At 51.8% G+C, this 13,346-nt stretch overlaps 5 protein-coding genes across 5 annotated transcripts; 3 read left to right on the top strand and 2 right to left on the bottom strand.

Annotated features, from left to right (window-relative positions):
* Window positions 1–77: 77 nt before the first annotated feature.
* Window positions 78–1,555, bottom strand: P152DRAFT_439579 (zinc-binding alcohol dehydrogenase-like protein). Its single transcript, XM_033677644.1, has 3 exons — window positions 1,345–1,555; window positions 863–1,262; window positions 78–805 (listed from the first exon to the last, which is right to left on the bottom strand). Exons 1-3 carry the CDS (start codon window positions 1,375–1,377, stop codon window positions 219–221), a joined length of 1,020 nt encoding a protein of 339 aa, XP_033532256.1. The 5' UTR covers window positions 1,378–1,555; the 3' UTR covers window positions 78–218.
* A 164-nt stretch (window positions 1,556–1,719) lies between these two features.
* Window positions 1,720–3,780, top strand: P152DRAFT_420564 (uncharacterized protein). Its single transcript, XM_033677153.1, has 3 exons — window positions 1,720–1,921; window positions 1,989–3,371; window positions 3,427–3,780. The coding sequence occupies exons 1-3, from the start codon at window positions 1,733–1,735 to the stop codon at window positions 3,697–3,699; spliced, it is 1,845 nt and encodes a 614-aa protein (XP_033532255.1). The 5' UTR covers window positions 1,720–1,732; the 3' UTR covers window positions 3,700–3,780.
* Window positions 3,682–5,942, bottom strand: P152DRAFT_460323 (uncharacterized protein). The gene is made up of 4 exons (XM_033679875.1): window positions 5,799–5,942; window positions 5,520–5,547; window positions 5,100–5,471; window positions 3,682–5,035 (listed from the first exon to the last, which is right to left on the bottom strand). The coding sequence occupies exons 1-4, from the start codon at window positions 5,909–5,911 to the stop codon at window positions 3,944–3,946; spliced, it is 1,605 nt and encodes a 534-aa protein (XP_033532254.1). The 5' UTR covers window positions 5,912–5,942; the 3' UTR covers window positions 3,682–3,943.
* Window positions 5,943–7,343: 1,401 nt separating this feature from the next.
* P152DRAFT_91222 (uncharacterized protein) lies at window positions 7,344–8,303 on the top strand. Its single transcript, XM_033683339.1, has 2 exons — window positions 7,344–7,700; window positions 7,875–8,303. The coding sequence occupies exons 1-2, from the start codon at window positions 7,442–7,444 to the stop codon at window positions 8,048–8,050; spliced, it is 435 nt and encodes a 144-aa protein (XP_033532253.1). The 5' UTR covers window positions 7,344–7,441; the 3' UTR covers window positions 8,051–8,303.
* Window positions 8,304–10,522: 2,219 nt separating this feature from the next.
* Window positions 10,523–12,864, top strand: P152DRAFT_401058 (heterokaryon incompatibility Het-C; the record flags this gene model as incomplete). Its single annotated transcript, XM_033676597.1, has 3 exons — window positions 10,523–10,822; window positions 10,877–11,267; window positions 11,315–12,864. 3 exons carry the CDS (start codon window positions 10,523–10,525, stop codon window positions 12,862–12,864), a joined length of 2,241 nt encoding a protein of 746 aa, XP_033532252.1.
* Window positions 12,865–13,346: the final 482 nt, after the last annotated feature.

Below are 13,346 nucleotides of genomic sequence, written 5' to 3'. Positions count from 1 at the left end.
CAGGTTAGTGTCAATTGATGAATATGGAGTTCAAGGATACTACTAACGAAGTGCATGGCGATCAAATTCAAGGTCTTATCCGATGAATACGGGACAACAACGTCAGCGCTCGTTCTGGATGGAAAGTGAGCGCGTCACTTATCTTATATACATGTCATTGTCTACATCCATCAATATCAGCGATCTCTCCGCAACTTAAAACAGAAATTTATTCCCAATCATAGCTTCGTCTGGTTCTCTTCAGGTACTTTCACCACCACCTTACCCCAAGTCTCCCGATTGCCGAGTGCCCTCAAGGCCTCGGGAACGCTTTCTAGTCCGACATACTCCTTGTCTGAATACGTTGTCCCGCGATATTTCCCGGATTCCATCAATTCGTACAATCCCTCCCAGACGTCCTTGACACTTCCCGGCTCATAAGTGGAGTACATTCCCCAATGCAAGCCTACTATGCTCACATTCTTCAACAAGACCCTGTTGGTTGCAACCTTTTCAATGTCGCCGCCAGCGAACCCGATGACCAAGAGCCTTCCGTTCCAGGCGATGCACTTCATTGATTTGTCGATCATCCCGACGGGATCGTACACGATGTCGACCCCGCGACCGTTCGGGGTCAGCTTCTTGACTTCATCATACCAGGTTTCTGAACGGTAGTCGACTCCGTAATCAGCGCCGAATGACTTCGCGACGTCCAGCTTGTGCTGTGTACCGGCGGTAGCGATGACGGTGGCTCCAAAGGCTTTTGCGATTTGGACAGCAGCGAGTCCGACTCCACCAGCTGCTGCATGGACGAGGACCCAATCGCCTAAATGATGTCTGCGTCAGCATATCATATATTAATGGGGTTAGTACGATGGCTTACCCTTTTTGACACCTGCTCTAGTGACGAGACCACCGTAACTTGTCGGGCCAGTCACGAATACTCCTGCGGCATCCTCGAAAGACCAGCCCTTAGGCACCGGCTTTAACCTTGACTCATCGCAGGTAACTTTGGTGGCGTAACCTCCTTGGCCAGAACCGAAAACTTTATCCCCAACCTGGAAGGCTGGCTTCTGTCCCCCCGGCGGAGAAGTTGGGGTTTTAAGGATGACTCCAGAGAACTCCGATCCCGATATCCATGGCAGTGGAGGCTGATGTTGGTACTTCCCGCGGATCTGGAGGAGGTCGAAGAAATTGGTGGCAGAGGCGCGAACGGAGATCAGATACTGATCAGCGGCGGGAACTGGGTCTGGAAGTTCAGACACAGTAAGACCTTCAGGTCCCTATAGTACAACCACAGTCAGACAGCATCCTCAAGCCTGTCAAGTAGCAATATGCTCTCAGTTTTGGTTGAAAGTATCTTACCTGGACGTATTCTTTCACCTGGACGGCTCGCATTGTCGGATTGAAACTTAGGACTTAGGATTGTGAAGATATTAGTCTCTAATCGGCTCTAAACAAGAAATGCCAATGTATAAAGAAGCTAAATATGAACTTAAGAAGCGAAGGCTATGTCTCGATCTTGCTGACAATCCCGTTCACTCAAGCACCACCCACCAGTTACCTCGGCGGCGGGGTTTCGGGAGTTTTCAAACCAGGGCAGTGAGGGCAACAATTCTTGTGGAGCGACAGGGGTCCATATCCCATCAGAAACACTAAACCGCATTTGTACAAACGTAAACAACGACAACGGAACCTAAAGAGTCTTGTTCTCACCATGATGAAGCTTGCATATCCATCATATTAAGCCAAAATGACGACAACGGATGCATACAACCTCAAGACGGCAGCCCAATATGTCAATAACCTCCTCCTTGCGCGAGGACTACTCCGCAATGGCAAACCCATCGAGTTTGCTCGTCCATCCAAAGGAGAGGGCGGAGCCGATGCGACGATGGCGCAGATTATTAACCTTGTGCATGATTTGATTCTAAGACGAGATGTGAGTGCATTGCACTATCATGAACCAAAGAAGCAAGATTAGAGCTGATAATTGTTCCCACGGATAGCGCGAACAAACCCAACGCGAACGTATTGCCTCCACCCTCCAGAATCTCCGCACCGAAACCTCCGACCAGACACACACGATATCCCGACTTGAAACACGCGTGGACGATCTCTCGCGACAGCTTTCCCTGGCAAATGCACAAGAACGCTCCGCCCGTGCTGCGCTCCGTACAGCCGAAAATGCGATGAGGAGTATGAAGGAGGAGATGGTGCGATTGAAGACGACGGTGGTTCAAGTACGGACTGCATGTGCCAACGATGTCAGGAAGAGAGATGTTCAAATCAATCGGTTAAAGGGTCATCTCACTACACATCAGCGTGGAGCAAACCGTGGGGGTTTGGCTGCTGGGAGCATTACGATTACTCCTGGAGCCGTCGTCCCAGGAGTTCCTACTACTGGATCTGCGAATATGAATGGACGATACGAGGATGGAGACGTCGCCGGAGCAGAAACCGATGATATGTACAGCTTGAAGCAAGAAACTACCGAGTTCTTGACATCGCTCTCGCAGAGCCTGGCGGATGAGAACGACAATCTCATTTCGCTGGTCCGGAGCACAGTTGCGACTTTGCGCGAGCTACAAGGCCTTCCTGAATCGACCCCGCTGAATGCTGAAACTGGACATGGTGCTGAAGAGGGACAAGAGCCAGGAGGTATCGACGGCATGCTTCAGACCCTCCCAACATCGTACGAATCGCTCGCTGCTGACGCCGACATCGTTCTCGAGAACTTGCGAGATCTACTCACGAACCCCAACTTCGTGCCGGTCGAAGAAGTTGCCGTACGGGAAGACCAGATACTAAAGCTGAGGGAGGGATGGGAGAAGATGGAGTCGAGGTGGAAGGACGCCATCGCGCTTATGGAAGGGTGGAGGAAGCGGATAACGGAAGGCGGAGATACCATCAATTTGGAGGAAATTAAGATGGGACTTGGGCTGGGCATGGGTCTTACAAATGCGGTCAGCGCTGCGGTCAGCAAGGCAGAGATCGTTGGGGAGATGGACAGCGATGAAGAGGATGAGCAATCCGAGGACGAGGAACTGGTTGATGATCATGCGCACGCCATCCTTGAAGCGGAGATCGAACAACTGGAGACATCAAAAAACCGATCGGAGTCACGAACTGCACATTTAGACTTTGACCGGATCGAGACGCTGATGCCGTTGAGAGATTCAGCCGGAAACATCAAGTCTCCGCGAAAGAGTGTCGGCTTCGCCTCGAACAGCAGCTCGTCGAACGTGACACGCGCCACCGACGAGAATGAATCGGAGTTGGAACTGGAGCTGGAGCTGCTTGGGCAGGTTGAAGGGAGAGGCTCCAAGCAGGATGTTTCCTCATCTGAAAAACCGGTCTCGAAAACCTCGGAATCGAGGATACCACGCAAGGTACGCAGTTAACTACACGATCGCATATCTCAGCTAGATCACTAACATAACATAGACGCATACTCGCGGCTTTTCTCCCACACGACCCCAGAAAGAGCGATATCCCAAGCTAACCATCGAGGAGAAGCTCAGCGTTGCTCAAGCGGAGGCGGAAGCGGCAGCTGCCACGCAAACGAAGACGGAATCGGTGGGCACGCTATCGACGGGGGAGACGAAGCTGCAGAACCGACGAAAGAGCGTCATCCCCACTCGAATTGGAGGGCGACCAAGGAGGAGGAAAAGCACATTGAGCCCGGAGGAACTGGAAAGTTTAATGGTTTCGAATTGAATCACTAGCTAGAGCTAATGCGCTGAGCGCTGAGCGCTGAGAATATGGACACGGAAGAATTAAAGGCGTCTGTTGACGCCGACTTTTGCCATGACGATGCGAAACGCCGCCTGTGGATATCTCATAGCCTTTGTAACTCCTCATACCTCGTAACGACGCCTGTCACCGACCAGGAGATATCATCATGCTCCTCCGCCTCAGCATCGGTAGTCTCCGATCATGCTACCGGTCCCTTAATCCATCCTCACATGCCTCCTCGAGAGAAGTGGTAGAGCTGTCCATTCTCGTCCATCGGCTGCATAGGATACGCATTGTGGAATCCGAAATTGCCTCCCTGAGACGTTCCATCCGAAGGCAAGCCCTCAGGCATCGCCAGCGCGGGATGATTCGCCGCACGAAGCAATTCGGGATCGATCCGCTCCTCGTGCTCGGCATTCGCCTGGCGAAGCTGCGACTCAAGCGCGTTCATCGCGACGGTGGAGGGCGCCGGGGGGGATGTTGGGGGATGCACCGAAGGTCCGGCGGGGGCGTCATGAGCAAGAGGGACGTGCCTCTTCGGCATTCGCGGAGGTGCGGGCCCGGGACCAGGAAGGGCTTGGGATAGACGGCGACGCGTCGTCGGGTCTTCCTTGGCGAGGTTGTCTCGGTAGCGCTTCTGTGCCTCTCTCGCAACCAGTTCGAGGGCCTTACCTATTTCCTTCTGGTTCTCGGGGGGGGCCGTGGCGACCATATCGTGCAGAAGGGGTGTTTTGGCGATCCACTCCTGCTTGATTGCGTCCCAACGTGCAAGACCCATCTCGGATTTGGTCCGGGCATTCTGCGCGTGGAGGATGTCGATGAAGGTATCTCGAACTTGTCGATGATGCTCCGGATCAAGGCCTAGGATATTCTTGGAAACGGCGAGCGGTTGGCGAGGGTTGGTGCGGAGTCGCTTTGCGATATCCTGGCACAGATTGTCCAAAGCACGGTTCCGCTTGTCAATGATCTGTTCGGGAACATGAGGGTAATTCTCCGTTCGGAGCAACCCTCGAAGCTTCGGATGGATCTCAATGAGAGTAGCCTTGGCGTCTTGCCATCCGCTGTCCTTCTTGCGGGTGATGCCTCGTTCCCGGCAGATTTTCTCGAACGTCGACTTGACCTCAGCATATTCCTCGTTGTCCAGCTCAAGACGGGATTTGCATTCGTAGAGTGGCATCTCGCAATCATATCTGACACCGGTGGGTCTCTTGCGCTTCGGGGTAGGGTTGGGTTCGGCAGGATCGTTCTGCAACTGAGGGGCGTATCCGTTCGCTTGTGATGCAAGGGCTTGGCTGATCTCAGGAATATAGGATACAGGCTATATGATATGTTAACAATGATCTTGACAGGACTCGCGAAGAATGGGACTTCTAAAGACTGACGTTCTCAGAGGAAACATTGCTCTGTGCGAGATCTGCATCTGTAGCATTCTCATTCATGCCCGACATGGTGTCATCTTGAACATCTCGGACGTCTTGGACATCTTGAACATCTTGAACATCTTGGACATCCTCAGTAATTGCTTCGGTAGCAGCCGTCGGTTCCTCAGACTTGGTCTTGTTCGGAGTCCTAAGAAGGAACCGCTGGGATCCTCGAAGCCTGGAGAGAGATCTGGAGGAGATGTTGAACCCTTCTCGACGGAGGATCTCCAGCATCGACGCCTGAGTTTCGTTCTGCTCCCAGAGCTGGCGAATGCGCGCCACGAGCGCTGGGCTTTTGTGAGCCGGATTGTGCTTGCTTGGGAAGTGCCATCGCTATTTGCTTGTCAACAATCGATCACATGCCCTCATCGAAATACATACCTTGAATTGAGACTGGAATGCTCGTTTGCTAGAAGACCTCAGGCGTCAGCCAACGTCCATGGATGGAAATGTGAATGGTGTCGCTATAGTCCACAAGAGTCGGTCTCTCAACGCCGAAGAGGCCCGCGCGAGCTCCCGAAAAGTCGTGCATCATTCAACATTCTGCGTCATCTGCTCTTCTTTTCTTTTAACCATTTCCACGAGGAGAAATGCAAATCCACGCGCCCAATCACCCATCGATCAAAACGCGTTGGGGGAATGATGGGGGGTTCTACTCACGAAGGATTGAAGCCTTGAGCCTTCCAGTATTGCATCACCTCATCAATGGATTTCTTTTCGATGACATACTGCCGATAGCAAGTATCAAGCTTGCCATCCCAGTCATAGACCATTTTGTCACTGGTTTCTCGAGCCTCCTCGCTGTCTGTAATCGTCGCTCTGTCGCGTCTTCGTATTGTTGTCGGATGAAGTTGAAAATCACGTGAGATCACGTGGATTTAACTCGACTACAACTTCTGATTACTAATCATAACTAGTGGTGATCAGGGTGGCTATTTAAGCCGGATCGGCCTGTGTAAAACTGTATTTGGACCCTGAATTAACGGCTTATAATTGACTCGGCCTGCAAGCCGGTACAAGCCTAACTTTCTTCACCTCTAGCCTACCATAACTTCTTGGTTTCTGATATTCGATTTGTATGAAGAGATACAAGGTGGAAACGAGCCAGCCCGAATCACTCAAAAGTGGAAACGAGCCAGGCCAAATCACTCAAAAGTGGGGACAAAGCCGGAATGGCTTGTATTTGCCTAAATAGCCACCCTGGTGGTGATGTCTCCAGTCTCACTGCTCACATCTGGGCCTCTGGCAGATGGTAAATTGCAGCATGTGAAGTGAGTGAATTCAGTTCAGCAAAATATTACATCAGCACATTTTATTCATGAGGATGAGTTTGGCAATTGGCATCCTTCATTTGCCATTATTTTCGGCATCTGGATCTATCGTGTATACAAGCATCCATGAGTGGAAGCCCATCACTTGTCTACCTAACACAGATTCTAGGGTCAATGTAACCGATTGCTGAAGCATAGCACCACTCACAAGATGTTTGCAAAAGTACCTGTATGTACTCTTACCAGTACTTGCCTCTAAGGCTTCGTAAATCCTTAATGGCCTCCTTTATTAGAACTTACAGTACCTAGAGATAAAGATATTCTTTATTCCACTCCATGGTGGATGCTGAGGGACCCGTGCGTGCCCTGTCAAGTGCATCTGCATCATTCTATCAATTCAGTCCCAAGCCACCTTGGATGGTCACCTTTTGATATATTTCTGGTTTTCTATCCCAACTCCTCCAGTTACCAGAGGTCTCAGTTTGACTATTTAGGTACCCTGACATCGTTGGCTCGCCTTACACCTCCTGAGAAACACCCACGCGGTCTTGGTACTCTCAGCGTGCACTCTTTCCGTCTACCAGACATGGTAAATGAACTGGATATACTTGTCGCAAAGGCCTTTTCTTCCCTTTCTCACAGTAACACGGAAGAAACATTGATTGTTCCATTATCGGTGTTAGATGGATCCAACACCGCTTTACTAGTAAGAGTACATTTTCCTATGCCCTTATTTCCATCCATTCCTAATCTAGCAATTTATCTGTTCAAACCGAGATCATTAGAGCTAACTGGCACTGCGGTCTCTAATAAGGATGCCTCATTTAGCTGTTGATGAGCCGATGAGTGTGAGCATCAAGCATTTGGGAGGGTCAGTTATGCCGGCCTAGAAGGATATCTAAACCAGCTAATAGTGCTTTTGACGCCTTCGACGATGACACTATCTTCAAGTTGATTCCCGGCGACCAAAAGCCTCTCTACGTTCATGGCACAGTCCTTTCCACCTGTGGATCTGCCTTCCTCGAGAAAATTATGGATTGGTCCTGGAAGGAGTCTGACGAGAAGGTTATCGACATGAAAACACTCGATAGACCTACCGTTCAGCGACTAGTCATTTTCACTTACCGCCAAGACTATCGTGCTTATGAGCAAGTGAGGGACTACCGCCATTGGACCGATGAAGAGGCCTGTCTGACGACTGAAGAACCTTTGCTTCGGGCTTGCAACTGCCTTCATTGCAAGCCAAAGCTTCGTGCTATGACAGAGACGCTTCAAGACCAGGACGTTGCGGGTGAGTTATTTTGGGCCCCATGTTCCGAATACCACGGTAGAATGTCGTCCTCGCATTCTCATACCAGGCCCTTCTATTATACTGGATCCAGTTGCTATATCTATATCTGTTGTGTTAAATTTCGAGTACACTGACTCAGTTGACTTTCTGGTTCCGAAGCTAACACTGAATTAGATGGACAAGACTCAGTTGCTCAAACCACATCATTTTATGAGCTAGCTTCACTGTGGCCATTCAACCCTGAGAACCCGCTTTACCCCCTGAAGAACCCAACCACCGAGATGCAATTTTTTACGATAATGCTGCTTATTCGCGTGTCATGCTTTACAGCATTGGGCAAGATATTCTAGCGCATGCGAAGCTATATGTCCTTGCAAACGTTCTCCAGATGCCAACACTCGAGCAGTTTGTCCTCAAGAGGCTCATTGGCAACTTACATACCATTGTTAGGTCTCTCTACCGTGTGCTTAACGATGACTATAAGATTATTGTTGATGCAATCCGGTATATCTATGGCAACACTCCAGCTACGAAAAAGTTCGGAGGTGTTAGCAAGAGCAGTGATGTGTTCTTTTTTTGGCAACGGAGTTCGAATATATCTTCGACGAAGCTTACGAGGTGATAATCCGGGAGATGACAGATCTGTTCACAGACGTAATAGGGAAGGTAGCATTACGACTGGAGTATACCATCTACCCGACTGATCCCCCTGAATGGTGGTCTAATCAGGACCTTCAAAGTTAGGGTCATTCCCCTCACAGAAGTTCTAATCCAGAAAAATTGAGTGCAAAGACACCAGAGACGCTATTCCTGAAGTCTATTCTCACTGAAGGCACATCTGAGCCTTCTTACAGAATCAGTCCTCATGGGCGGCATAAAACTCATAGTGCAATATCCTGTAGAACAATAATCCCCCTTGATATGCTCTGCTATCCTGTATTGCCCAGAACGTATCCCGGTGACTGCTTGTGAGGATGGTCCAGGCGTGAGGAGTGATGATTTCCAAACCGCCTTTCCCTACCATTATCAACAGGAGATAATGGTGAAGATATGTGTTATCGCTGGCACCTAGTTAGATAATTCCATCGTTCGCTTAGATCCCCAAATCCGCCATCTCCAAACAATATTTCCCCATCAACTTCCATGCAGAACCAGTGGTCGGCCTTCCGTTCATCCACCAGGTTCCTCTGTTTATCGACTTTATGGCTTCCGATTTTATACCAGCTCAGGTGAGCGCGAATAAGGGTGACCTGAATCCTTTTCACCGCACCAACATGCAAATGCCCATGTGTTGGGTAGCTTGGGAGGCAAAGTAACCTGACATAACTGAGCGGACATTGAAGAGAACTGACTTGATAACCCAGCAAAACTGACACCGGGGATATGATCCAGATCCTTGTCGACAGCGAGAGGAAAGTGTACTACGTACATGAGTCCGTCCTGAAAGGTAGCGGAGCCCGGTACATCGAGGCAGTTCTGAACGAGTCATGGAAAGAACCTCGGGACCGCATCATCGACCTTACCAGCTAGAATCTATTGATATAAGTTATATCAGCTGACACCTTCATCAGATGAATCCGATAGCGATATCGATGATAGCGCAGAAGAGCTAGCTCCTCCTTCGCCGACCGATGGACCTCTCACGCCAATTGCTAGTTTCGAGGTACCTAAACGACGAGCCGAAACCGCCTACGATCTGACCAATAACCCAACTCCTCATCGAGAACTGCAAGCAGGAGGGTTCGGGGATCACCCTCTATGGCATCGGCCGAGTAGTGAGGGCGCATTGCGAGGTTTCCCTTCTACCCCAGTACCTGAACATGGCGTCACTTGAAGACTTCGCGCTGACAAGATTCCAGGACGCGTTTGGAGTGATCATGTTCGCCTATGGTCGCACGCCGGATGAGGAACACGAGCACATTGCTGCAGCGGCATTGGTCCTGTACAAGAATTCCAGTACATGGGAAGAGCAGCCGGAGCAATCCCGGGACATCCTCTCACAATTTGTCGCCCTGACCTTCTAAGAGAAAGCCTAACCGGCGTGTTGGAATGTAATGTGCTCGCATAAGGACCTCCAGCACGACGTCTTCACAAAGGCCACACAGCACATGCGATACCAGAAAGAGCATGTCAAAAAACTCGAAGGAACCATCACCACCCAGGACGGGCAGCTGGACGCGTGGTAGCCTCTTCCCAGTGCCCCGGGATTAACGATTAATGGTGGCTTTAGGACGAGAGGTTTACGCCTGAGTGGGAGTACTTCCCGATCGGTTGAGTAAGTAGTCAATGATGGATTCATCACATCAAGCCTATGTTGGTGGTGGAGAGAGGGATAGAGCCATGACAGGACCTGCTGGAAGGAATTGGGGAGGACTGGATGGATATATCCCTTATACGCACATTTCTGATGAAGGATGACTTCAACGACGAATCATCAAGCTGGGAACTGTATCTGATATGGGCGTTTTGTTGCTACTTTACAATGTTGATAGATGTTGAGTTGCTATGCGATGCTATGAGAGAAATGAGACACGTAACCCCTGAGCAACACCCCACCTTTGCAGCAACGTGAAACCGAAGGGCTCATACTGTGACCTCACATCCCAATCTCCCCGCATTCACCCACACACAACTTTCACTTTCTACCTCCTCTCCCGCACTCTGATTTTTGGTTCTCTCAGGACCCTTCTACCATCCAAATCCATCCTCCCTTGTTTATCTCCCATCTCCCTTCCATATCAGTTACAAACACAACAACATCCCTCAGCCTAAAAGGCACCCCGCGCTATAATCACACATTGACCTCTGTCATCACCCCCACCATGGCGATCCGTATCTCCCCCTCTTTTTTCCTGCTGAGCAGCATCATCGTGATCCTCATCCTGCAAGCTCGCCCTGCCAATGCCTTTGGTGCCGGAAACATTGCCTCCATCTCCAAGATCGAAGGTCAGAACTGGCGTCATGGCGACATCGAAGACACCCTGCTTGGTTTGCTGATGGCCCGCTCGGCCGGCGGCAAGAAGTTCTCCAAGATGGACGTCAAGCGCGTGTATTTTGGGAACTGGCTACGTGACTACTCTCAGGCAATCGATGTTGGCACCGTGAAGCACGTTAGCGGCGAGGTATGTCATTGGTATGTCCTTGATAAATCGTCCGTACTAAGCTTTCGTTCATAGGCTATCCGCCTCCTTCTCTGGATTCTCGGGTTCCTTAGCTTTGGATTTGGCACCCGCGAGTTCGAAGTCACCGAGGAGAGGCTGGGCTGCTACCGTCCGGAAGAGCACATTGATAACCCAAAGGATTATGCGGACAACTTAGATGCTCGTCGCTACGATCCCAGGCTTCGTGGCCCAGTCGACGAGCGCCGTGAGCTGGACATTGATCAACGTACAGGCCTCAAGAACTACATTGCCTCCGAAGACCTTGGCATTGCGACTTCTTCCGGCCTTATTCGAGATCTCTTTGGACGCTCCATCGATCTTGGTCGCAGGTATGCCCGAAGCAAAAACAAGGACGAGCTTTGGGAAGCGCTGCGACTGATGGGCACTGGTCTGCACTGCTTGGAAGGTATGTAACCCATGATAAATAATTGGTAAACGCTAACAACAATCAAGACTACTCTGCGCATTCCAACTACACGGAGCTGGCTCTCATTGAGCTGGGCGAGCGTGACGTCTTCCCCCACGTTGGCCGGCGTACTCAGGTCCAAATCCAGGGAGCTCGTGACGCCGTCTACCCGATTGTGACTGGAACGTTCGGAGGTGTTGACTTCCTCCACTCCGTGATGGGCGAAGTGTCGGACAAAGTGACCCAATCCGAAATGGATGAGCTCGAAGGCACCATGAACTCGACTCAACAGCAACAGAATGGGAGCATGCTCAAGGATTTCCTCGACAAGCTTCCCAGCGGTCTGTTTGGCGGCGACGACGAGAAGAAGAAGGCCGACGATCTCCAGGCGAATGCGGCTGCTGCTCAGATGCAGAACATGAACATCTCGCCGAAGCAGCCGGAGGAGTTTACGCGCCAAATCAGCGAGATCATGAAGACGCAGGTCTATCCGATCATGGCGTACCACGATGAGATCATGCACAGCATCACCGAGACGATCGAGAAGATCCCTATTCTTCCCGACCTTCTCGAGCAATTCACCGAGCAACTCAACCTCTTCGTCTTCTCCCTACTCGCTCCGTTTGTCCTCCCCATCATGAGCCAAATCAAGAACGAGCTCGCCACCGGTAGCAGTGAAGTCATCACCTCGTCCCGTGAGGCACAGCACATCGTCTTCAACAACGACTCTTGCACCGACCCTACCCACTCCATGCTGTCCAAGGACCACTTCTCCAATGTCCTCAACGAGCCCGCCGGCAAGACCGCCACCGCCATCGTCAAATGGGTCGTCCCCCAGCTCATGGACTGCTGGGACGACGAGCGCGCCGACGTCGGCCGCACCATCAATCGCATCATCGGCGGCGTCTTCCACCACCCCGCCCTGCGCGACCACGGGGAGGACGGCGCGCACGAGGGCCGCCAGATCATGTTCTGCACCGTGGAGGAGTGGTGGCGCGGCGAGTCCGAGCGGTCGCGCCAGGATCTGCGCGGGAAGTTGAGCCGCGAGGGGGTCCAGGCCGGCCGCAATCATAAGGAGGGCGTGCACGACAAGGGGCACGGCTGTGGGAAACCGCTGGGTCTGCCGACCGCTGGGACGGCGACGAGCTCGGGCGCCATTGGCGGTATTCAGAACCTGTTGGGAGGTGGCGGTAGTGGAAGTGGACGCCCTGGAAAGTCTCCGATGGACCATGTTGGCAAGGCTGCGGGTGAGGCGGTTGGCGGAGGGGTCCTCGGCAGCATGCTCGGAGGTCTTGTCGGCGATGTTGGCGGGAGCCTACTCTCTGGTGCCTTCGACAAGCCGAAGGACGAGCATAAGAAGTCGAAGAAGAAGGAGCATCATGACGATGGCAGCTACACGACCAAGTACAGCGAGTCGGGGCATCATCAGGGTGGACGGTACGACGACAAAAGCCGCCATGAACAGGCGGAGTATCGCCACACGGAATATCCAAGCGGCGGTCACCGTGAGGAGTACAGCAGCCATACTCAGACCAGCTACAGTGGATCTACTCGTTCATACCAGACCGAATCTCGGTACGTCTTCCCCCGCAGCTAACCAACCATAATCCTGACCCCATTTCTCTGACCACTTACTGATCTTCTCGCAGCACCCACGGCGGCTCCTCTTACAAGAACAAGTCCGATGACGAAGACGACTATGCCAAGAAAGAGCGCAAGCGCCGCGAGAAAGAAGAGAAGAAGCACGGCGACTATAGCAAGGACTCGGACGATGACTCCAACGACTCAAGCGACGACAAGCACGGCAAGTACGGCAAGCATGACAAACACGACAAACACGACAAACACGAAACCCATCGCTACGGCTCTGGCGGCTACGAAGGTCGCGGTGGCTACAACGAGTCCGCCTCCCACTCCTCTAGCGGCTACCAAGGCCGTGGCGGGTACAACGAAGAAAGCCGCGAGCACAGCTCATCCGCGCAGTACTCCCGCGGCGCGGAGCCCGAATATAGCTCCTCCACCTACCGCCGCGACGACGAGGGCGGCTACGGCGGGCGCGGCGGCTACAACGAATCGCGG

Source organism: Eremomyces bilateralis, assembly GCF_010015585.1.
Source record: "Eremomyces bilateralis CBS 781.70 unplaced genomic scaffold P152scaffold_17, whole genome shotgun sequence".
Lineage (NCBI taxonomy): Eukaryota > Fungi > Ascomycota > Dothideomycetes > Eremomycetales > Eremomycetaceae > Eremomyces > Eremomyces bilateralis.
Note: the sequence above shows the minus strand (reverse complement) of the source record. Positions and strands in the feature narration are given on the sequence as shown.

Coding starts and splice junctions, on each gene's coding strand:
- P152DRAFT_439579 (XM_033677644.1), bottom strand. CDS start 1,377: ATGCGAGCCGTCCAGGTGAAAGAATACGTCCAG. Junction 1,263..1,344: donor AGGTGAAAGAATACGTCCAG/GTAAGATACTTT, acceptor GTTGTACTATAG/GGACCTGAAGGTCTTACTGT. Junction 806..862: donor TAGAGCAGGTGTCAAAAAGG/GTAAGCCATCGT, acceptor GACATCATTTAG/GCGATTGGGTCCTCGTCCAT.
- P152DRAFT_420564 (XM_033677153.1), top strand. CDS start 1,733: ATGACGACAACGGATGCATACAACCTCAAGACGGCAGCCCAATATGTC. Junction 1,922..1,988: donor ATTTGATTCTAAGACGAGAT/GTGAGTGCATTG, acceptor TCCCACGGATAG/CGCGAACAAACCCAACGCGA. Junction 3,372..3,426: donor AATCGAGGATACCACGCAAG/GTACGCAGTTAA, acceptor AACATAACATAG/ACGCATACTCGCGGCTTTTC.
- P152DRAFT_460323 (XM_033679875.1), bottom strand. CDS start 5,911: ATGGTCTATGACTGGGATGGCAAGCTTGATACTTGCTATCGGCAGTAT. Junction 5,548..5,798: donor GCTCAAGGCTTCAATCCTTC/GTGAGTAGAACC, acceptor GAGGTCTTCTAG/CAAACGAGCATTCCAGTCTC. Junction 5,472..5,519: donor CATTCCAGTCTCAATTCAAG/GTATGTATTTCG, acceptor ACAAGCAAATAG/CGATGGCACTTCCCAAGCAA.
- P152DRAFT_91222 (XM_033683339.1), top strand. CDS start 7,442: ATGGATTGGTCCTGGAAGGAGTCTGACGAGAAGGTTATCGACATGAAA. Junction 7,701..7,874: donor TCAAGACCAGGACGTTGCGG/GTGAGTTATTTT, acceptor ACACTGAATTAG/ATGGACAAGACTCAGTTGCT.